Raw genomic sequence first — 22807 nt, 5'->3', positions numbered from 1 at the left:
CATCAGCGTAGGCCATTTTCGTCTGAAAACTAACAAATACTAGTAAGTAACCCTTTGATATTAAGCTGCAGTTTTCGAATAAGAGGTTCAATAAAAATTACAAATAGAATCATGCTCAATGGGCATGTTGAGAAACGGAATTTTGATAAGAGGTCTCTTTTGATTTGGGGTCTCGAGTTGTACGTCATTCAACATTAAACTAAAAATTCAACAGGAACTAGAAGAGTTCAATTTGCAATAAAATGCTGCTCAAAAATCTTGAGCCAAGCCACACTGCTGCAAATGGATCACGTGGTTCAATGAAAGGACAGCAGCACGTGGACAAATTAAAGGCTATCACGTTCTGTTAGCAGTGCTTTCCTTGCCGCCCATTAAGTAGTTTTATGGTTCGCATAAATCTCCAGAAAGGTGGGCGGTCAGGCTACTCGCTGGAAATGCTAAAATCTCATTGTGCTTTCTTTGCTCTGTTCGGCGGGAAAGGTCCTATGAATGATAATTATCACTAACAAGGTTGAGGTGATATTTCCATTGAGGACTTCCTCCTGCTTCCCTCACCATACCTAAATTATGCTGAACACACAGGAATGAAAACGGTGGGAACGATTCCATTAAAGCTACGAAATTCAGAATTTCGAATGGAACAAAATAACAAATCCTGTTGAAAGTATAAATTCCGGCGTTTTTGTTAAAGTACAGTAAAGGCCGGGTAGGTACATTACCGAATCTCACATAGCAACCGGTATCCAATGTGCTGTTTGGATGATTTTCAGTTGATCAAACTTCACAAACCACGTGTTAATCAGAAAAATCTTTTCTTGCGTAAGTCAATATTCAGAGTTTTAAAATGCATTCCTTACCCTCAATTTCAGATCCCGGAGCTTCTACGCCGCTACCCTCCAACGGACCACACGGATTTCCCCCTTCCGCTGGACATGGTGTACTTCTGCCAGCCGGAAGGATGCGTCAGTGTTGGACCACGCCGGACCGGATCCGCCGTTCGGGATGCAACTTCCTTCGTGTTCACCCTAACGGATAAGGACTCGGGCAAAACGCGCTACGGTATTTGCGTTAATTTCTACCGACCTGTCGAAAAATATGTGCCCGGTGTTGGTGCCGCCGGGAATCAGGGTAGCACCCGAAAGGGTCGGAATTCGACTTTTAGAAGAGAATCCTGGCGAAAGAGTATGGAAAAGAGTTCTGATTCGGCTTTTTCGAGGTGAGTTGAAGCATTTGATGATAATTTGGACAATTTGTAATGGATGTTTTTGTTCAGTGATTACAGAAGTAGCAACGTGGGTCCAAGTGATTCATCGGATCGTGATTGCCCGAGCCGCCGGGATTCGGATTCGCACCATGGAGCGCCGCATCAGGCTCGATTGGGAGTGACCGGTCCATCGGCCGATTCCGAATCCGGTGGCAGTCATTCGCCTTCGCCGCGAGCCTCCCGGAAACGATCCAAGGTTCGAAGTCACTCGCTGACTTCGTTGTGTATCCTGTCCCATCATCCGTTTCTGTCCTCGTTCCGGGAGTGTTTGTACATTTTGAAGAAACTGATCGATGCCTGCAACGACGCATCGAGTCCGAAAAGAGTTGGAGCGTCCCGGCAGAGTGGCCGGGACAGTGTGTGGAGCGTACTGACCAGCCAACCGACGGAATCTACGCCCTCGATTGTGCTACACGACGTGAAGGAAATTGAAACTTGGATTTTGAGGTTGCTCTCGGCTCCGGTTCCCGTACCGGGTTCCACTAGGGTAGAGGTGAGTTCTTAATAATCGTTATAGTATAGTGATTATCATTCTAATGGTTCCTCTTCTCGCCACCAGATCGAAGCACTTTCGCCACTGATCATGCAGCCGTTGGTGTTTGCTTTGCCAGACCATACCCGATTTACGATGGTCGATTTTCCACTGCATCTACCCCTGGAACTGCTCGGAGTTGACACCTGCCTCAAGGTGCTGACCTTGATATTGCTAGAGCATAAGATCATTATCCAATCGCGGGACTACAACGCCCTCTCGATGTCGGTAATGGCCCTGGTGCATCTGATTTACCCCCTCGAATATATGTTCCCTGTGATCCCGATGCTACCGACCTGTATGGGTAGTGCCGAGCAGCTGCTGCTGGCACCGACGCCCTACATCATCGGCCTGCCGGCTACCTTCCTAATGCATAAGAGAAATTTCAGGTAACTAAGCTTGAGTTAATCCTACACTGAAACAAATTTCTGAAGAAAACTTCTCACAGGCTTCCAGACGATATATGGCTCGTAGATTTAGACTCCAATCGGTTGACGGCGGCTTCCGGAGATGCCGAACCGATTCCACCGCTTCCAGAACCCGAAGGGACCATCCTCAAAAACCACCTTAGACAGGTAAGGCACACTGGGAAAACGTTCTTCGCGAAAGCTACATGAAAAGTCTTGTCATTTTCTCAACTCATTGATTGTGAACCGAATGCGGGGCACAATCTGCACCGTAATTTTCCCTAGAAACAAATTAACACGTAAACCTGCAAGTCACAAATTTTAGACTAAATACAAATTTGTTTTTCTTTTTCATTTCTCACTCTGACTCTTCTCTTTCTCTATTTCGCTATCATATCGCTACTATCTCGTAAAACTATTAACGCACCTTGTTTTATTGGTCGATTTTTCATTTCACACAAATGCTCTTAAAACTCACCGTATGTTCTGCAGGCTATGCAACTAATGGATCAGGCTGGAGTTGGTGTAAATATCCCTTTTCTAAAAATTGGCTTATAAGATAGAATAGATAAAAAAAACATTCTTTCTATTTTTGGCTTGTAGGTGCTTAAAGTTTTTTTTAAATTTAGAAAAGTTCTTAAAATTTGCAAAAAAAATAGCCAAGTTTTATTTTTTTAGTTCACTTTTTCAAACTTCTGCATACCTATCTGTTTTTTTTATTACACTTTGAAAAACAATTTTTCCCTTAGGATTTCCTATATTTGATAATTGTTTTTTTTAATTCCTTAGAAAGTAATTTTACCTTTTTTTAGTATACCCAAAAATGAATATGATTCCTCATCCATGTTTGACTCGTGTATGCCACTTTTCTTCAAAGTTCAAACGTCTATACGGCCTTTTGCCCATTCGGACTCATGTTCGTTTGGCCTAACGTCCGTTTGGTCCCTCACCAATTTGGCTTAAGGTAAATTTAGCCTAAGGTTGTCAGATTGTCTGGTTTTACACAAAATTCGTGAAGTAAACCTTAAAAACACTCTTTATGTTGGTCCTCCTAAATAAGGAGTCCTAAACCATAATAAATTCATGAAGTGAACCTTCAGAACACTCTTTGATCCCAGGTAAATTCATGAAATGAACCATCAGAACACTCCTTATGTTGGTCCTCCTGATCCAACGGAAATTCTTGAAGTGAACCTTCAGAACACTCCTTATGTTGGTTCTTCCGATCCAACGTAAATTCATGAGGTGAACCTTCAAAACACTCTTCATGTTGGTCCTTCCGATCCAACGTAAATTCGTGAAGTGAATCGTCAAAACAGTACTCATGTTGGTCCTCCAAATCCAATGTTAATTCATGAAGCGAACCTTCAAAACACTCTTCATGTTGGTCCTCCTGATCCAACGTGAATTCATCAAGTGAACCTTCAAAACACTCCTCATGATAGTTCTCCCGATCCAACGTGACTGGCTAACTCAAGCCTTTGATTGGGGCTCCCATCGCAATCAAACTTCAGTCGGAGCTCTCATCGTGACTGACAATCTTAAGCTTTTGATTGGAACTCTCATCGCAATCAAACTTCTGTCGGAGCCTCATTGTGACTGGCATACTCTAGCTTTTGATAGGAACTCCCATCGCAATCAAACTTCAGTCGGAGGTCTCATTGTGACTGGCAAACTCAAGCTTTTGATTGGATCTCCCATCGTATACAAACTTGATTCTGAACTCCCATCTCTACTGGAAACTTCAAACTTTGGATTGGAATTCCCATCACTATCAGATTTCAGTCGGAAGTCCCATCGCAACTGGCAAACTCAAGCTTTTGATAGGAACTCCCATCGCAATCAAACTTCATTCGGAACTCCCATCTCTACTGGAAACTTCAAACTTTTGATTGGAATTCCCATCGCAATCAAACTTCAATCGAAGCACTCATCGTGACCTGCAAACTCCAGCTTTCTATTGGAACTCCCATCGCAATTAAACTTCATTCGGAACTCCCATCTCTACTGGAAACTTCAAACTTTTGATTGGAATTCCCATTGCAATCAAACTTCAGTCGAAGCACTCATCGTGACTTGCAAACTCCAGCTTTCGATTGGAACTCCCATCGCAATCAAACTTCATTCGGAACTCCCATCTCTACTGGAAACTTCAAACTTTTGATTGGATCTTCCATCGCAATCAAACTTCATTCGGAACTCCCATCTCGACTGGAAACTCCAAACGTTTTATTGGAGCTCCCATCGCAATCAAATTTCAATCGGTGTTCTCATCGCGACTGGCTAACTCAAACTTTTGTTTGAAACTCCCATCGCAATCAAACTTCATTCGGATCTCCCATGTCGACTGGAAACTTCAAGCTTTTGATTGAAATTCCCTTCGCAATCAAACATCATTCGGAAGACTTTTGATTGGAACTCCCATCGCAATCAACATCAGTCGGAACTCTCATTTCGACTGGCAAACTTAAGCATTTGATTGAAACTCGCAATAAAACTTCAGTCGGAGCTCTGTTCGTAGCTGGCAAACTCAAGCTTTTAATTGGCACTCCCATCGTAATCAAGATTATTATTAGACATTGAATCACTGTTTCAATCTCAACCGATCATCAAAAATATTCTGACACTACTAGACCACAAATCCTACATTTTATTTTCATGTAGCAGCTTCGTCTGATTTTCATAAATACCTCTTATGAAAAAGATAGAATTTCATTATATTTCTTGAACCTTTTTTTTGGTTTAAAAAGTGATTCATTAGATGTTTCTCATAAAATTTATAATAAGATTTCTTCTGAGTATATGCTTACTGCATTTGATTGGTATCTTTCGGGTATTCCAAGAAGTAGTTAGCTTTGATTGGTACATATGTACATAACATACATTGGTGACAACAATAACCTGACAATTTTTTCATCATTGTTCAGCAATTTGCCCATTCATGCAAGTAGAATGTAGTATAGAATTATAATACATAATAGAATAAATACGATAAGTTTTGTAAATTGAAATTTTCAGAGTTTCCATTGCATTGCGTAGGCAAAAGTGTTTTTTTTAACTAATTCTTTGCGTAAGACAATTTTAACTTTTCTTGTTGATGCACTTTTCGAACGTCATCGTTAGGAATGTAGCGAACAAATGTTAACAATAAAAAAAACTAACTAATCACTTGATGTCTTCACACCGAATAGGCTCTAAGTTCCATGACCACAAGCAATCAATCGTCGGCATCCGTTGTCGGCGGTTCTCAACCAGGATCTACTCGGGAAAGCTTCAGTGGACCAAATATCCTACCCCAGAAGTAAGTCTTCTTCAACTTGTTTGAATGACGAGGTACTTCCGGATATTATCATTTGTTTCTTTCACAGTATCCCCCAGCCTTTACAAGTGCCCGGATCAGGAAGCAATAGCCAGCGGAGTTCGTTCTCCGGAGCGGCCGGAACGCCTCGGCAGCCCAGCCCCATCGGGCCTCCCCCGCCCAACCCGTTTCTATATGGGACCGATGTGGATTCGGTTGACGTAGCGACTCGTGTCGCCATGGTTCGGTTTTTCAACTCGCAGAACACCCTGGCCAATTTTACCGAACACACGCGAACCCTTCGCCTGTATCCGCGACCGGTAGTCGCGTTCCAGATCAACAGTTTCCTACGTTCTAGACCTCGGGCATCAGCATTCCTGAACAGATTCGCTCGAACGCAAGCCGTCGAATGGCTAGCCGAATGGTCTCTTACGCCAACGAACGTGGCCTTCCTTCGGGTGCAGACCGGTGTTCTTGATCCCTCGCAGGTTGGTGATAAACAGAAATGGTATGCCCATACGTTGACGCCTATCAAGTTCCCTGTTTGGGACGACAATAGTTCGCTGAACGGTGCTCTCAAGGGCATGCAACAGCTCGAAAGCCAACCGACCGACGAGAGTGGTTCGGATTCCGAGGGTGCCGAGAGCACCAGTTCATCGTACTCGTCGCTCAGCGATTTCGTATCGGAGATACAATCGTCGGATCTGTCACCAAGCTTGCACGATGTCTTCGGGAATCAACATCACGTGCATGTGGCACCGAAAACTCTCTCATCCAATCTCGATCCGAAGCTAGTCTACCGACCGCCGACCTCGCTACGGTACCCGGACGGCATGAGGCCACCCCAAACGGTGACCGATGATGCCGACAGGCCAGACTCTCCGACCTCGACTTCTTCCAGCCGGTCGGATCTCAGTAGCCCAAGCTTTAATCGAGACTCGGAGTTCGAGTTCAACCCGAAGGCACGTTTGGAAGCTCAAATCCAACCGGAACCGATCCGACCGGAACCACAGGCCGGAAGCTTCGAAAACGAATCGGATTCCAATTCGACGACAACGCCGAAGACTATCGTGTCGAAGGAAAGCGGAGGATCGCTGGATACCGACAAGAGAACCAGGCTCGGCAAGATCCCTCCTCCTCTGTCGCCCAACGTGGGTCGCCAGCAAAGTGGCGGTAACATTCTGGCTAGAACATCTAGTTCCGGATCAACGGGATCCAGTGGGCACCCTCCATCTCTCGGTTCGGCAGGGTCCCAACGACAGAGCTCCCAGGGCTCTCTATTTGAAGTTTTGACATCACAAGCGAAGGAACTGGTGCGGGAAACAACTCGACAGAGCAGTCAAGATGGCTTACTGGCCCACGTTGATAAGGTAAGTTGACTATGGAATATGCCTAAATAAGGCATGATTTTTCTACCGTATTATTCTACCGTCTATTTGATGTCCCCATTTCCCCTTAAAGTAATTTATATTTCGTTTCTTAATCAACCTTTTTTATATTGGAAATTTTTTCGATGTGACCTACTTTTTGGTTCGGTAATCCAATGATTTCGTTACTTCAACAACAAAAAAACACCAATACACCTCCTTCCTGAAAACCGTCCGAATAAACGAAACCAACAACTACACACCACCACCATCACCAAAACAACCTCTTCAGTTGAAAGAACAAGCCAAGGAGCTGAAAGAGCATGCGGAAGAGGAAATCAAGATCCTCGCTCCCTTGGAACAGGTTTGTTCGTCGTTGTTTGTTTCAATAGTAGAAAATGGCGTTCACGCGCTTAGTTTTATGTTAGCCCTGTTAGCCAGTTGTAGATGTTCCCAATGTTAACGATTAGTTCTACTTGAAATGAAAGGAAAATAACTTTTGAAGACACTTCTAGTTTCATTCTCTGTGGAACGATTGAAATTGTGCACCCAAAGTTCAGTCCCTTGAAGGTCGAGACGATAGGGAACTTTTTTGTGTTCCATTTTTTATTTTGATGATATTCTAGATAGATTTGCTTCTGAACCGTTTAAGTTCTGTTTTGTTCATTTAGGATGTTTTCAGATAGGTTTGGTTTGCATCATTAGCTGTTTTAAAATATCTTTGTTTATCATCAATTGCAACCTGTGTTCCGGATTTGGGAGGACCCTGTCTCAATTGGATCGAGATCTGATCTTTGCCGAGTTTACACTGGTCGACTAGTGTTATTCGTCTCGACCAGGAATCGAGCTCGAGTCCTCTGTTTACCTCTCCGACACCTCACCAATTGACCATCGTCAGATGAAAATAGTCAAGCTGCAGCTCTATGTTTCTGTTGACTTCATCGAGTTGAATTCGCTGCTACATTCTACCGCAGATAATGCTCATCTTGCCCCGTTTATTGGTGCTTAGACTGCCCTAAGAGAGGTTCTCATCATGCCCCTACAGTGACTGATTTTCAGCTTTCGGAATTTTTTTTTTAAATTTTTAGTTTTAGTTTTTTTTTAGTTATATAAACTTCCTTCTTAGGGTGGCCATTATACCCTTGTCTCCCCTACTTAAAAATTGAGATGACTCAAGGTTGATGTATTACTCAGAAAAACTTGGGGTACCATTGTGATCCTTTAAATAAACGTAGATTGTTGCTTGGAATATAACCATAGGGTTTCACTTTTGTTTAACTTTGTTTAAGTCTTATAAATGCAAACGCTTGTTGAATAGTCTAGGATAGTTAGTATTAGCGGTAGACTTGAAAAGGTATTGGCAATACCAGAAGACACTCTATAACATGCGAACTAAATTTCACAATGTACATAGCATAACATTCAAGTTGGGCTAGAATAGGAATTTCAAAGTTTCCAGTTTTTGAACTTTGGGTGCAATATATAAACAATTTTCTATTTGCCTTAAATTTAAGAAATCTTCTCTTTCCCGCAGCTAACGCTTCAAGCGAAAAAGGCTGCCGAAGAGGCCTCCAAGCAGGCTCTTGAGGCTTCGAAACAGGCCGCCGGCGTTAGCAAAAATACCTTCGAAGATCTCACCTACGTTGGCAAATCCACCCTGGGAGATCTGACGAAGACGGCCAAAGAGGCAGCTGCGAAAAAGGGATTGCTACACCAAACGAATCAAGGAGGAGCTTTCCCGCCTTCGCAGAATACTTCACCCTCGGGTAGTACGGTGGCAACGACCAATCAGTCCCTCTTCTCAACAATCACAAGCGACTTCAACGGGATTGCACAGTCCACCTCGAGTATGTTCTCGGATTTGTTCGGTAGCAAGCAGAGCAAACAGACGATGCAGCAACAACAGTCACAGACACGATCGGCTTCGGGTAATCTGCAACCAAATCAGACGCAGATGCAGAACAAGATCAAGGATAAGCTGTCCTTCGATCCATTCCCGGGTCGGAAGGGTTTGGTGGAACGAACGCCGCTCATAAAACACTCGGGCCCGAAGCAAACGCAGGAGGAGATACAGCGAATGCAGAACGCCGAACGATCGAGCAGCAACTCAGAGAATCAAGCGTTTCTGAAGGATTTGGTGAACCAGGTGCTCGCTGGCGAGGGCGTTGGTTGGCTGAAGTTGAATCGGTTGAAGAAGTTGATGGAAGATGAGTCGTATCGAATGTTGGTGTTGGGGAAGTTGAATCGCACCTTGGAGCGCAAGATTGGCCCCGATGATCACATTGATGATGTGGTTAGTACAAACAAAGTTTAAGAATACTAAGGGTTTTAAAAAATTGTTTTTAATCTGTTTCAGTGCATAACTAAACCAATCTACAAGGGGACGCTGAAGTGTCTGCTAGCGATCACTCACGGGTTGGAGGCTACGTTTGGAAATTTTGGACTCGGCGGGATGGCATCGGTGTTCCAGATGATGGAAATCGCGCATACCCACTTTTGGAGCAAAGATTTGACCGAGAGTGCTGCCGATCCCACGGCTAGTCTTCTGTCCAGTAGGGTAGGTCAAGTTGTTTTAGACAATTTCAGCAACAGGTCTAACGTCTCCCATTTCATTTCTTAGTCGGTGAGTCCTATGGGGAGTCGAGAGAACTTGCGCTCTCCTCAGAGCCCAGCCGAACCTAGCGAATGGAACTTGGTGGCCGGTTCCCGGAAGAATTCGTCTGTGTTGAACGAACCTGTGATATCGCGGCGTCCCTCGGAGCATGACAACGACAACCAATCGACCACGGAGATGTTCAAGGATATGCTGACGCAGAAGCGCAACATGCTGCTGAGCAAGCTGACTTCTTTCGATTCGGAGGTATGTATCGAAGATCTGACTATCTCTTCATCAGTTTGCTGCTGCAAGCTTCTCTCTCTATTGCTATGCTGCCTTTATTTCTATACATAAATCTAAGCGTTTTTATGAGTTTGAGTTGTATTCAAATATTTCTAAAAGTTTAGCTTAAGTAGTCGATATAATCAAAATTGACTTCGGTCAGCTCTGAACTCTGATTAGTGCGTCGTGATTAGCGCAGCGTTTGTAAATGTGTGTTTTCTATGGTTGTTTGTGTTTTCTGGCAACACTTTTGGCAAATCGTGATCATCAATCAACGAACGAATGGGTGTACAAAATGCAACAGCCCGGAGGCGTTACCCATGGAGGATCATCGGGAGCCCTCTCGGTGGCCAGTGATGTACTGCCGCAGCATCAGTCCGGCGGAAATTTGATACCGTCGATTTCTTGCCGCTCGACGGTCTCCGATACGGAGTACGAGAAAGTAAGTTGGGAACGGAAAGTCGACGAACAGCTTATGATGTGCGAATGCGTGTGTGTGTGTGTGCCTTCAGCTGTAAACAATGCCGATGTTTATGTGTAGGGAAGTTGTGTTTGTGTTTTCTTTCGATCAAAGACCTTTCTGATTGAATCGAGTCTGTAGCGATGATCTATCGATGTGTATTTTTTCGTAAGCAGCGATACCGTTCTTGAATGAAAGCTTGTATACAATTTTAAAAGATCCCTGTTAACATTCAATTTGAATCAATCAAACTATTGTTTTCCTATTTCAAAAGATTCCAAAAGGGTCATCCACATTAAAGGACGCGAAGAAGTTAGCCGGAGGCTTGTTTTCCGGCAAGTCTTCTCTCAGTGCTGGCTTCCGCTACACCGGGGGCAGTTTGATACCCACCTCGAATTCTCCGTCTCCGGATGCACCTCGAGTATACTTGTTTGAGGGATTGCTAGGCCGGGAACGCTCGACCGTGTGGGATCAGATGCAGTTCTGGGAGGATGCTTTCCTGGATGCAGTCAGCCAGGAACGCGACATGATCGGTATGGATCAAGGACCCGGTGAAATGATGGAACGCTACAAATCCCTTTCGGAATCGGAGCGAAAAAGATTGGAACACGACGAAGACCGACTGCTTTCGACAATGCTGTATAATCTTACAGCGATACTGGTTATGCTCAACTGCAACAAACTGGAGATAAAGCGCAAGATCCGAAGACTCCTCGGAAAGAGCCACATTGGATTCATCTACGCACAGGAAGTTAATTTGCTACTAGACCAGATCAACAACTTGGTAATTAACTCGTTTTTGAAATCTTAATACAAACTTTACAAATGTTTTCCCTCTCCTAGAACGGTAACGACATCGACCTGAAGCCGCTCGGATCTCGACTTCTGCATCGACAGAGCTTCACCCTTCATCAGGGAGTCGATGCTACCGGTCCGTTGCGCTTCATGGAAGTTCGGGATGACGGATTGGTGCTGCGATCGGTGAACGGTACAATTGTCGAACGTTGGTGGTTCGAACGGCTGGTCAACATGACCTATTCACCGAAGACCCGGGTACTCTGCCTGTGGCGTCGCAACGGTGGCCAAACTCAGCTGTTCAAGTACTACACCCGAAAGGTAGTTGTCCATATATTGCCAATTTATGGTCCAAAATTAATCCGCACATTCGTTTCAGTGCAAGGAGGTCTACATCGCTATTAAGGAGGCGATGGAGCGGAACGGTTGCACCGGGCAGGGTCCGGAACTGGGTGGGGAGTTTCCCGTTCAGGATCAGAACACCGGCGAGGGTGGGCTGATGCAGATCTGTCTGGAAGGGGTTGGCCTATTGTTTGCCAACAGCAAGGTGAGATCTTTGGCTTGAATGTTACCTACTACACAATACGAAATTATTTTGCCTCAATATCTCTAATATCTATTTTCTTCAATACATATCATTATACTTATCATTATTATTATCTTTCTTAACCTATGAATTACTTACCCTTATTGCTATTCTTTCGTTCTGCTCCTTTTCGTAACTTTTCAGTGGTTATTGTGTCTATATTATATCGAAAAAAAAAATTGCGTAGATAAGAGATTCTTAACCGATTAATTTTTGTGTGTCTGAATTTTCGATCTTCTATCCAGAAATGATTTTCTACAAGAAAAAGATGCCATTTTAACTCTATCGAATCCAGTGTAGGAACATATGAATAAAAATTGTTCAGATATTATAATTTATGCGTCTGAAGGCAGAGAATACCGACATATAAACATACCGTTTCTTTCATTCTGATTTCAAAAATGTTTCAACAACGTCAATTGTTTGATTTTGGTTATGAAAGCTTGTATGACCTCAGCTAATTTAGAAAGTATTTAAAACTATCTGAACCATCAAGTTTATCTTCAGGTTCAAATATCTCAGAAAATTCGAACACTATTTCTTATGAAAAAAACCCTCTACAATACATTAATCAGTTTGTCAATCTTATTACGCAGTTGATTCGCTGTAGCAATGATTGCCACACTTTTTCTATATTGGCTAGCTATACAACTAAATTGTAACGAAATCTGAGTGAAATTTCGAAGAACCCATCTTGAAAGACTTCCCTTTCCAAAAAATTGATAGTTGTGTCCATAGTTTGCTAGTCAAAAACGGTTGCACTGTCAAATCTTTGGATATCCCGGCTGTATTGATCATTCCAAGCGCATGATGATTGTGAATGTCTGCGATACTGAAAACCCTACGAATTGCCAGTTAAGCAACAACTTCCGAGCGAATGTCTAGCTGAGCAGCGCGTACTTACAGTCCTTTTGGAATGATTCTACTTGCAGGCTCCAAAGGCTCCAAAGGCAGTTGAATTTCCACCTTCTCACATATTTCGGGATTTACTATCCAATGTCTGTTATCCAATCGGAATTTTGCCGTGAACTCTTAATAATTCTTATGTGGTAAATTTATTTTGCGGATCGCATTCCAAGGCACGGCTGGCCACCTTGTCCCCTCAGTTTGCTGCACTGGGTCCATGGGTGCAATTGGTCGACTCTTGATACAATGATACGAGTAACATTTTACCCCCTTACTGCATAAAGTCCACCTGGGGTCACTAACCTTGATTCCCACCTCAAATGGTTCAGCAGTACCCTTTAAAAGTGGGAGGTCTGTACGCACTAGTGCGCTTCAAGACAATACTCGTTACGAATCTAATTATCAGCAACAATCTCAATTCAACACGACTCGATGCGCGACCAGGCTTCGGACGGATCCTGAGGCGTGACTCATAAGAGGCAGAGCGGTTCCACTCATAGAAGGGGAGCTCCCGAATTCCTGGCAGTCGAAAATAACACTCTCTTGCTTCCCCTACCGCCAGAATCGCTAAAAGCGCCGGTTACTCTTTGCTCCCACAGAGGATCTCTGCGCTCCTCTCAAAAAGGACTCCCTGGGAGGGCTGACTTTGCTTGTGACAATTCAGAGTTGCGTTCGAGGTAAAAGTTAGCTTGATTCAATTGGATCACAACTGACTGGCTTATAGGGTGGTTGTGCGGCGATATAAGTAAAACAAATTTTAGGCTATTTTCTAACCTTAATAACTGTTATATAACAACTCTAATTAACATTCAATGTTTTGATGAAAAGGTTGTTATTATTTATGCTTTCAGACCAAATGTGTTACAAAAAAATCGGCCGGTGTTGAAGGTAGTAATTTTTTACACAAAAGCTACCCGAAGAATATATCTCAAAGTCCTTTACAAACTTAAGGCTCGTTGCGCGATCCCTTTTTATTGTGCTATCGGACTTAAATTGTGCATGTAAACTTCACACAACAATATGCATATTTGGGCAACTCTACTAAACAAATTAATTAGCGGGGACACGTTCGTGCTCCAAACATAAGGGAATAAATAACGTAACGAAAAGGTTTAAAATAGAGATATATTGGAAATTAAAATAATAAACGCTGAGAACGACAGCCAATATCTTCAAACTATTTGTATTAAATCATTTAAAAATGACACCGCCGGCGCGATTTAAAACAAACAAACGCGGGCCAGCCAGATGCCCAGCACATACCTTTTCATTATAAACGTTTCCCTAGGGAAGTACTTACGTAGAGCTCTTGTTTCAATTTTCAGAGCAGAGTGCTAGGCAAAAAGAACTTTTTAGGAGCGTTCCATCTTTGGTCACTCTTCTTATTCCTTCTTGCCGCTAAAAGAGTGGGAGCAGATTTTAGCTCCGTGGGTGTTTGCCCTCAAATGAATTCGAAGCCTGTGCACGACCTCTCGTCTAAGGACTTAAGGTTCGAAATCTCATCGTGTTAAAGAAGTCCACGTTTCAGCGCAACTATTCGTTTTGCGAATCTGGTCCAGGAAGCCCAGAGACACACGCGAGTCAGGGTGAAGTTCCCCGAACCACGTGTATAGCCCAGACTCTTCTGATACCTCTGCCTACGTCTGACACCACCTGTGCCTGAACCTTTCTCCTCTAGTGTTGACTTTAAAAACCACTTTGCACAACTAAATACTGGATTTGCGGGTCGGGTTTAAAAGGTACCGAAGCGCAAATCAAGCTGTCGGCCGCACTTCCTCAGGTCTAACACGCAATTCGGACGCTAAAATTCCCGTTACACGTGTCGAACCCTGACACCTCTGGCACAAGACTGTGCCTTTTCTGACACCTCTTGTGTCTGTCAAATCTCTGACTGTTGACTTGTAGGTAGTCACCACTTTGCACAACTACCCATTTTACGAGTCGGGTCTAAGAGGTCCCGAAACTCAAAACGAGTTGTCGATCGCACTTACTCCGGTCGCATCCGCAGATCGATGACATGACCCTGACATCAGCGCGTGTCGGACCCTCGCAACACTGACAACTGTGTACTGGTACCGGGTACCCAGACGCACCAGATTCGGTCCGAATCTGTCGACGGCCTCTAGTGGGTTTAGCGGTAGTTCTCTTAGTCGTACCTCTGCGATCGTTCTACGATAGTATGTAAGTTACACAGAAGGCATTGTGCGTTCACAGGCCTGTGTCGGCCCGGTTCCACTTAGCCTGGGGATGGTGGTGGACATGGGGAGCAACTGATTTCTGCCAGCACGACGCTTCACAGCCTCGGACAGGTTCGCAAAGATGGCTAGTTGAATACTTACGAAAGTTCCTTTGCTTAGCCCTCGAGGTCAGACTGTTTCATTTGCTCCTGAATCTGCGTATGAGCCTGCCCGCCATACACGCCGTACGTCAGCTGGACACCACGAACAAGATTAAGGCGCAACTAAAGGGTCCTGATTGTAACAATGGAACAAAAGTGAAGTGTGAGATGCGTTGTTGTTGAAGGAAGCATTTGAGCAGTGGAAAAGAGAGGCTTTAATATTTGAAGGTAGAACTTGGAATACTTTGTTTTACTTTTGTAACTTGCTTTTATATTAAACAATCACCATAGATATATTAACTAGTTGTTTACAGATGACAAATCATGCGTGTGTTGCTTCGATGAGACGAATCTCAACACTCCTCCTCAACACACGCAGTCCACCGTCTTCTTACTGCCTCCGGCGGCTCTTCCTTAAGATGGGTCTGCTCGTCTTTAACTCACTCACCGGACCTCATTAGTCGGCTTCATTGCACGACGCACTCGCCCCTGGTGCAGCTCGACGACAATCTGGCTTCTGGTTTTACAATCTACCACTGGCTACAGCCCGTCAAACTTCCATGATTCCTGGCTCGACGGCCTTCCAGCTGACTTCTAGTCTCGACTCCCTTGCTCGACGTTTACTTCTGTTTCCCACCCCCACCCAGTGGTTCCAGCCCAACGACCTCTACTAGGCTTTCTGGTCTGACGACCTTCTATAGCACCGGCTTGACGACCTTCCGTCGTACCTCGCTCGTAAGTCCTCCAGTGGCTCCTGGTTCGACAACCATCACCTGGTTTCTGACGTTACGACGTCCATGACACCGACTGCTTCGTTGTCTCACTCTATTGTGTGAAGAAGATAGAAAGTTGCTATCAAAATACCGGTATATGAACTTTTCATTTACCGTGATAGAATTAAAAGGAAACTTTCGATTGCTTTGATTCGTTGTCTCAACCCAGCGACCCCAGCAATGAACTCCCAGTGGCTCCGGTCCGACGACCTTGTTAGTTCCGGCTCGACGCTCTTATTTTGGCCCGACGCCTCACCAATGGCACGACAACCTTACGCTGGCTCCCGAATCGCCGAATCCCAAACGACCTTCCATGGCACCTGTCCAACGAGCTCCCGTGTTTCCTGGTTCGTAGACCTCCACCTGGCTTCCCGGTTCGATGACCTATCAGTTGGCTCCTGGTACGAAAACCTTCCACGGTCCCTGGATCGCTGACCTTCCAGTGGCCCTGATGCATCGACCTCCATATGACTCTGCACCGAAGACCTTCCAGTTGCTTTGGTTTCTGCTTCGATGACTTTCCAATGGTTCCAGGTTCGTCGTCCTTCCAAGCTTCGGCTCGTTGTCCTGTCCGAACTGAAAGTTGTTTGACTTACTTAAGCTAAGATGTTACAAAAAAAAACTTGAAATAATTGATGTTAGACTGATAGGTATGAATGCCTTAGCTTGAGTCTTTTTTCCCTGATTTTGAGATAAAGTTCACGCGCACCTTTTTCCACTGAATTGGAATATGACAGTGTTGATGTCGGCACTTCCTCATAGCTCTCCGGGGAAATACTTGAACATGTTTGCTTATCTTTTTTCGGTTTGCTCCATTAGACTGAGTCGATTTGGGGTCATTTTTGAATTTCTCAAACCCTGGGGTCTAAAAAGCTTCGTTTTGGTCCAAAACTCATCCATGATTTTTTGCAGAATTGTTAAGTAACGTTTACATGAGTAAATTTGAACTTTTAGGTTTGTATGGGAAAATTGAATATTTTGTACTGAAAAATCAACATCGTCTTTGTTTCTTCTGTGGAACCGAGCGAGCTGACAGTTTTTGTGCCAATTTATAAAATTCCGAAGGAAAATTTTCCGCTGAACAACTTTGTCGAAGACTTTAACTTTGTATATTATTACGCAGAAAAGTTATTAGCTGTTTAACAGAGGTATGTCTTTTCGCATTGATAAACAATAAATTCAATTGACATCCCTGCAGGGCGCCTAACGAGGTATTGCATGACTACTTTTCTTGCAATACTTTGCGAGGCTCCAGCAGTGATGTCAATTGAATTTGTCGTTTATCAATGCGAAAAGACATACCTCTGTTAAACAGTTAATAACTTTTTTGCCTAATAAGATACGAAGTTATGGTCTTCGACAAAGTTGGTCAGCGGAAAATTTCCCTTCGGAATTTTATAAATTGGCACAAAAACTGTCAGCTGGCTCGGTTCCACCGAAGAAACAAAAACGCTGATGATTTTTCAGTACAAAAAAATCAATTTTCCCATACAAACCTAAAAGTTCAAATTTACTCATGTAAACGTTACTTAAAAATTCTACAAAAAATCATGGATGAGTTTTGGACCAAGACGAAGCTTTTTAGATCCCAGGGTTTGAGAAATTCGAAAATGACCCCAAATCGACTCAGTCCATTGCTCCATGTGCTCAGTGTTTTCGGAACTGTTTTGCCAGTCTTCGATTATGTGTTAGCAGATTTTTTTTGGAGGTTAAATTACCCCCAAAGCTGCTCTTCCCGGTCGATGGTTTCTGGTAATTTAGTTCCAAAAACGGTCCTTTAATTTATCAGTTCCTCCTGGTGAGCAATTGGCATTGGATCTGCTTTGGCACTTCTCATTGTTCTTGTGCCTTGTCCAGAGGTTGGCCTGGTTCATAGACTCTACTTGGGGAACATCCATAAATGACGTAGCTTTTTTTTGAGTTTTTATACGCCCCCCTCCCCCCTCGTAGCATTTCGTCACAAAGTCATAGACCCCCCCCTAGATAATAACGTAGCTTTAATAACACCCCCCCCCCCCATTTTTAAAAATCGGTTTTTAATTTTATCAGCATTTTGCAAGAATAATACAAAAAATAACAAAAAAAGGGAAAGAAGTTATAAATGGAAGTTTAAAAAAGCATATCAATCAGTCAAAAAAAAATCAAGCTACCTTTCAACAAATAGGATAGCTAGTAAGTATTCAATCAGTTGCGGCGGTCCAAATTATCTTCATTCGGGATTCCAATGAAATCGTTGGGCAGCTTTCCTCCATCGTCTGTTCTCTCTATCGTCCTCCGGAGTGATGACCAGCACTTCGTATCCTCTTTTGCCTACAATTCGCTTTGGACGAATCTTTCTATCCGAAGCTGGGGCCTTGTAGATTTTGCTAGGCTCCTTTTGGAGAACATTTGAAGCAAAATATAAATTGCATTTCTTGCATGTACGCTCCTTGATATGCTTGAAAACAGTCGGGCAGTAGGAGTCAAAAGCTACATGTTCAGACTGGATTGAATTAGGCATAATTTTGCTCAATTTTGATTTTTTTTTTCGATATTTAATTAAAGCTACGTAGCTTTACTTGAACCCCTACCCCCCCTCTCGTCACACATCGTCACACAAAGTCAAACTCCCCCCCTCCCCCTCAAATGCTACGTCATTTATGGATGTTCCCTTGTGGACCTATCAGGTCCGCGTTAAATTTTTGAAAAAATCCCTATTTGAATCAAAAACCTAGCTCTAAACTTTCAATAATTCAGCATCAAATGCTAATGTGTTTTGGCATAATTCCACTGTTATGCTTACATAGTGCTAAAAAGCATTAAAGCAAGCTTGTGTGATGCTAATTTAATGCTTAGAAAAGATAGCATTTGTTATTCTGATTAAGAACTATGTTGCATTTAAAAAGCATTGTTCGAAGCTTATAAAATGCTAGTTGCATTTTAAAAGAGTGGTATAATTCTGATAGCATAGCACTCGAAGGGTTGTTATAATGCAAAACTGCACTTGATGTGCTGATATAGTTTAATTAAGCACTTCAATAGTGGTATTAAGCTATAAAAATACAAAGCTTTAGTGCTCATGGTTAGTTGGGTTCTTAGGTTCTACAACTTATAACTTAAAAGTGTCGACAAAAATTTGAACCTCAAGATCAAACAGCCAGACCTTAAGCTGGAGAATGATGAAAGAAATGGTATGTTTTTATTTCGACAAGTAGTAGGATATTTCACTATTCCATATCTTCACGAGCGATCAAATAACTGGAGATATGAAGAAAATGAAGCCAAGTTTTGATTGTCGCTAAAACTAAAACATCCAATGTTGCGGATTTTTTTCAAATATCTCTCTAAAGATTTATCAACAAAACATTCTCTTAAATACCCTAACATCGAGATAAGAAATCAATAGAACCGTCCGTCGATTGCATGAATCAATCCAGATAACCAAGACCAGGTTTACTGTTCTTTTGATAAGAGCCTGTAAAAAGCAGTATATGTTTGTTAAACTAACTGTCATTTATCATAATCTGATTTCTTTTTCATCTTTTCAAGTATAACCAAATCTCGATATGATACTAATTTTTTTTCCAAAAATAAACTTTTCTACAATTAAATTTTTTTTTGTATTTTTTTTCGAATACTTCCTCTAGTATAATCGATGTTAAATTTAACCAATGGATGACATCGAAAAGTATTCTAAAAATAGTTGATTACGTTTATTACTTTCTAAATAGTTTATAGAAAAACGACAGATTGAAATTCCTAGTTTGTGAACGGAATCTAGAAAAAAATGTCTATCTTTCGATAGAGAGAATGCAAAAAAAGACATTTAACTGCACCGTTCATCACTGGTAACAAATTTCTTTTCAGAGATAAAAGGGACGGTTAACAGTTTGTTTTACTTTGACTTTGCATTTTTTAGTTTGATTGAATCATTTTCGTTCTACTTAATTTCAAAACAACAACATTGTACTCACTGTCCCCAGCTCTAGGAGTCTTCCTTAAACAGAAGACAGTTGCTAGGTGCCAATAAGCTTAAGAAACCCCGCCGAAGTAATGCCGTACAAACGATAAAGAAAAAAAAACTTTTGAGATGGTCCTTGATGTTTCTGTTTCGATTCTTGTTTCATGTTTTGCCTTGGCATTTTCGTTCTTCTTTTGTTATGTTTCTGTTTACTTTTTCTGGTTTTCTTATGTTTATTGATTCTTTCTAAAAACATGCTACTTTCAAGTTATTTCGCTATTTCTTAGGTTCATGTTTCGTTCCTTTGGAAAGTGCGTATTGCTAAAAAAGAAATTCTTTTCTAGTTATAGAAAAAAAACAACAAACAGAAAACAACTAATCATATTTTCGTTTCTCTTTTTTTTCTCTTTTATTCCATCTGTTGACTGTCAAACATGAAATATTGATACGTAAAACTAAAAAAACCCACATGTTGTCGTTGAACTGTAAAACGTCAAATATGCGGCCATTTCGAAACGCAAAAAAAAATGAACGAAATCGAACGACATGAAACCCAAAATGTCGAACGTAAAAATACCATGTTAACAATACAAACAAACTACCCGTAAAAATTCGCTAAAACTGTTGAAATTGTTTGCCCAAAATGCGGATGAAAAAAGGATTTCGAGGTACAGTTTTATTCAATTTTTCACCTACTACCTACCTTATAAGTCATAAATTCTATCAGTTGAATAAAATAATTTAAAAATATATATTAATACACCACACATTCACACTTCAATACTTGTAAAACCTGATGCAATTAAACGTTGAAAGTCGATATATTTTAGCGTAATGGTTGTTGCAAAATTTCTATGTATCAAACTGAAGCTTTTTATTTTTTCGTTTCGTTGGAAAAATCTTTTTTTATTTACTTGTCAATTTTAAACCGGCTCCTTCGCCGGTGTGTGTGTGAAAGCAGAACAAAATCGTCACGCGAGAGAAGAAAACTTTGTTCTTTTGTTTCTCGTTTGTCATTTCGTTTGTCGCCTAGAGCCATCTGTTGGTTGCTAGCCAAACTTGGGTTGGATTTGCATCAACCAAATCGCCGAAAAAGGACACTTCCCAAAAAAAATCAACTTTTCCGTTCGTTGTGTTCGAATATTGTTTTGCCAAAAAAAAAACACAAGTGGTAGTTTTTTTTAATCAGTTGAAATTTAATTTGTTCGATAAAAGCAAATTATGCGGTTTGCCGCTTTCTCTTTTTCTTTAGTTTGTTAGTTTTCTTTCGACATTCTTGAAACATGAATAGTAGTTGTTTGTAGTTGACTCAATAGCGTTTTCAAATTTTTCACTTTCTTTCCCAATTTTTATCTTTTCGTTTAGCCGTAGATTCGAATTATTTAGTTTCGATCCTACTAGTTTTCCTCCAAAACCTGTTCCGATACCTAAAGCTAGATGTTTGATTTTTCAGTTGATTTGTACAGAGAAAAGTACAAAAGCAAACATAAACATAAAAAAAAACACCGAAACAGTGTGGTTTTTCCTTTGTAGTGGTGCAGCCTTATTCGGTTTTTCGGTTTCTTCTGTTTCTGTTTTAGTTTTCTCATTCATCCTCTCTCGTTCTGTCTCTCTCTCTCTCACTCTCTTGAATCTTTCTGTAAACATTTTCTTAGTGCGTCTTTTGTGTTTTCGTTATGGAACTAGAATTACCCGATGACAAAGCATTTAAGTTAAGATAGTTAAGCTAGCGATTGTCCGAGTATATTCATTGAGTTTGTATACATATGTAGAATTGAAACGTAGATGCATTCTTGCAGCGCTGGAGACCTGCGAAGGTCTTCAATTGTCCCCATACACGCAGTTTTTCTTGAAGAGACCAAAGTATAACCAATAGTTGTCTGCTGCCCAAAACTTTCCCTCCTCCATTAAAATTTTCTTTCCAAGTAGCGCACTTTTCCAGATCCATAACAAAAAACTTTTGAAAACCGATAAAATTGGAAACTTACAAATATAAGACATCATTGGAAATACTCCAAATATTTGTCTCGAATTCAAAAAGTCAAAAATAAACATTAAAAAAGTTCATACCCTCAAATGTTTCCTCCCTCTTTGCAAAGCCTTGTTCATATGTGCTTTCACTCTGTTTATCAATAATTAAGAATAAAATTTTAAAAATTATCAAAATTTGCGAAAACTACTGAAAATGTAAATTGTTGAGAAGAAAGAAGAATCACTCAGAAGGAAATCCAAAAAGATATTCAATCAAAAGCCAGTAAGCTTAAAAGCACTGACTACTCTAACTGGACACTCGATTTCGATTTTCGGCTGCTCGAAAATTAACGAGCAATGTCGATACCAGAGGCGCTTCGATCGATGTTGTAGCCCGGCGGAAAAATTAAACCAGACATTTGATAAAAATCGATCAGTTTAGACAACTCGAACGGACTGAACGGATTGGAGAACATGCTATTTTTCCGACAGGGTATTTCAAATCGATTTTCAGTGCTCGAATTGTAACAGCGCAATGTCGACGGTCCAAAACTTGAACGGATTTTTTCGAAGTGTCATGTCAGTCTAGTCAGTGTTTAAAGTTAGAAAGTCAGAGCAATTTTATTTACAAAACATAGAGTCAGAGAGCCGAATAATTGCAAGTTCAGAAAGTTTGAGAGAGTCAGAAGGTCAAAGTGTCAAATTGCAGTAAATGTGAAAGTCAGAAAGTCAAAATCAGCCTAATCCTAAAGTAAGAGATTAAGACAATTGAGGCGCTTGGTATCAGTGGGATTCAAGTGTCCAAATGATAGTTTCGAGCAAACGCAATTAAAACTTGTCAAGGTGCTCGATTTTTCATGTATTGTTCGAATTCGAGCAGTTTCACTTCAGTCGAAAAAGTGTTCAATACTAATCCGCACTAATTTGCACCAGATTTAGTTTGAAGCATAAAGAATCTTTAGGCATACTTTACTCAAACTTGATGATTTTGGCACTTACACCCTTCTGATACTGATGGCCTCAATTAACATTTGAGAAAGTTGGGAGGAATCCCAGACTATCCCAGTTGGAAAGAGCCATCCAACTTTTGCGGAAAAATTGGCAATTTCGACAATACAATCGGGCTAAGAAGGTACATTTTTCCAACAGAGCACTTTTTTTTTGTCAAAATTGGCAGGTTCGCAATACTAACGGTAGGTGGCAAAATTAGCCAGAAAATGATCGGATTTTTGTTCAAAGTGTCATGTCAGTGTGATCAGTGGTTAAAAGGCAAAACGTCAGAAAGTATGACA

At 41.7% G+C, this 22807-nt stretch overlaps 1 protein-coding gene across 8 annotated transcripts in view; it reads left to right on the top strand.

Moving 5' to 3' along the window:
* Window positions 1-22807, top strand: part of LOC129749837 (MAP kinase-activating death domain protein) — an 84723-nt gene that overhangs the window by 45022 nt on the left and 16894 nt on the right. For 2 of the 8 annotated variants that reach the window (XM_055744933.1, XM_055744970.1), the window contains exons 3-18: window positions 870-1216; window positions 1274-1757; window positions 1824-2185; window positions 2245-2371; window positions 2696-2728; window positions 5395-5504; window positions 5572-6871; window positions 7161-7232; window positions 8403-9161; window positions 9225-9425; window positions 9489-9728; window positions 10051-10188; window positions 10481-10990; window positions 11050-11322; window positions 11381-11548; window positions 20204-20212. In XM_055744933.1, the coding sequence (XP_055600908.1) occupies window positions 870-1216; window positions 1274-1757; window positions 1824-2185; window positions 2245-2371; window positions 2696-2728; window positions 5395-5504; window positions 5572-6871; window positions 7161-7232; window positions 8403-9161; window positions 9225-9425; window positions 9489-9728; window positions 10051-10188; window positions 10481-10990; window positions 11050-11322; window positions 11381-11548; window positions 20204-20212 (5133 nt within the window). The remainder of the gene's footprint in view (window positions 1-869; window positions 1217-1273; window positions 1758-1823; window positions 2186-2244; window positions 2372-2695; window positions 2729-5394; window positions 5505-5571; window positions 6872-7160; window positions 7233-8402; window positions 9162-9224; window positions 9426-9488; window positions 9729-10050; window positions 10189-10480; window positions 10991-11049; window positions 11323-11380; window positions 11549-20203; window positions 20213-22807) is intronic. The other 6 variants (XM_055744943.1, XM_055744951.1, XM_055744955.1 and 3 more) reach the window with 6 other exon arrangements.

The sequence above is a fragment of the Uranotaenia lowii genome, chromosome 1 (assembly GCF_029784155.1).
Source record: "Uranotaenia lowii strain MFRU-FL chromosome 1, ASM2978415v1, whole genome shotgun sequence".
Lineage (NCBI taxonomy): Eukaryota > Metazoa > Arthropoda > Insecta > Diptera > Culicidae > Uranotaenia > Uranotaenia lowii.
Note: the sequence above shows the minus strand (reverse complement) of the source record. Positions and strands in the feature narration are given on the sequence as shown.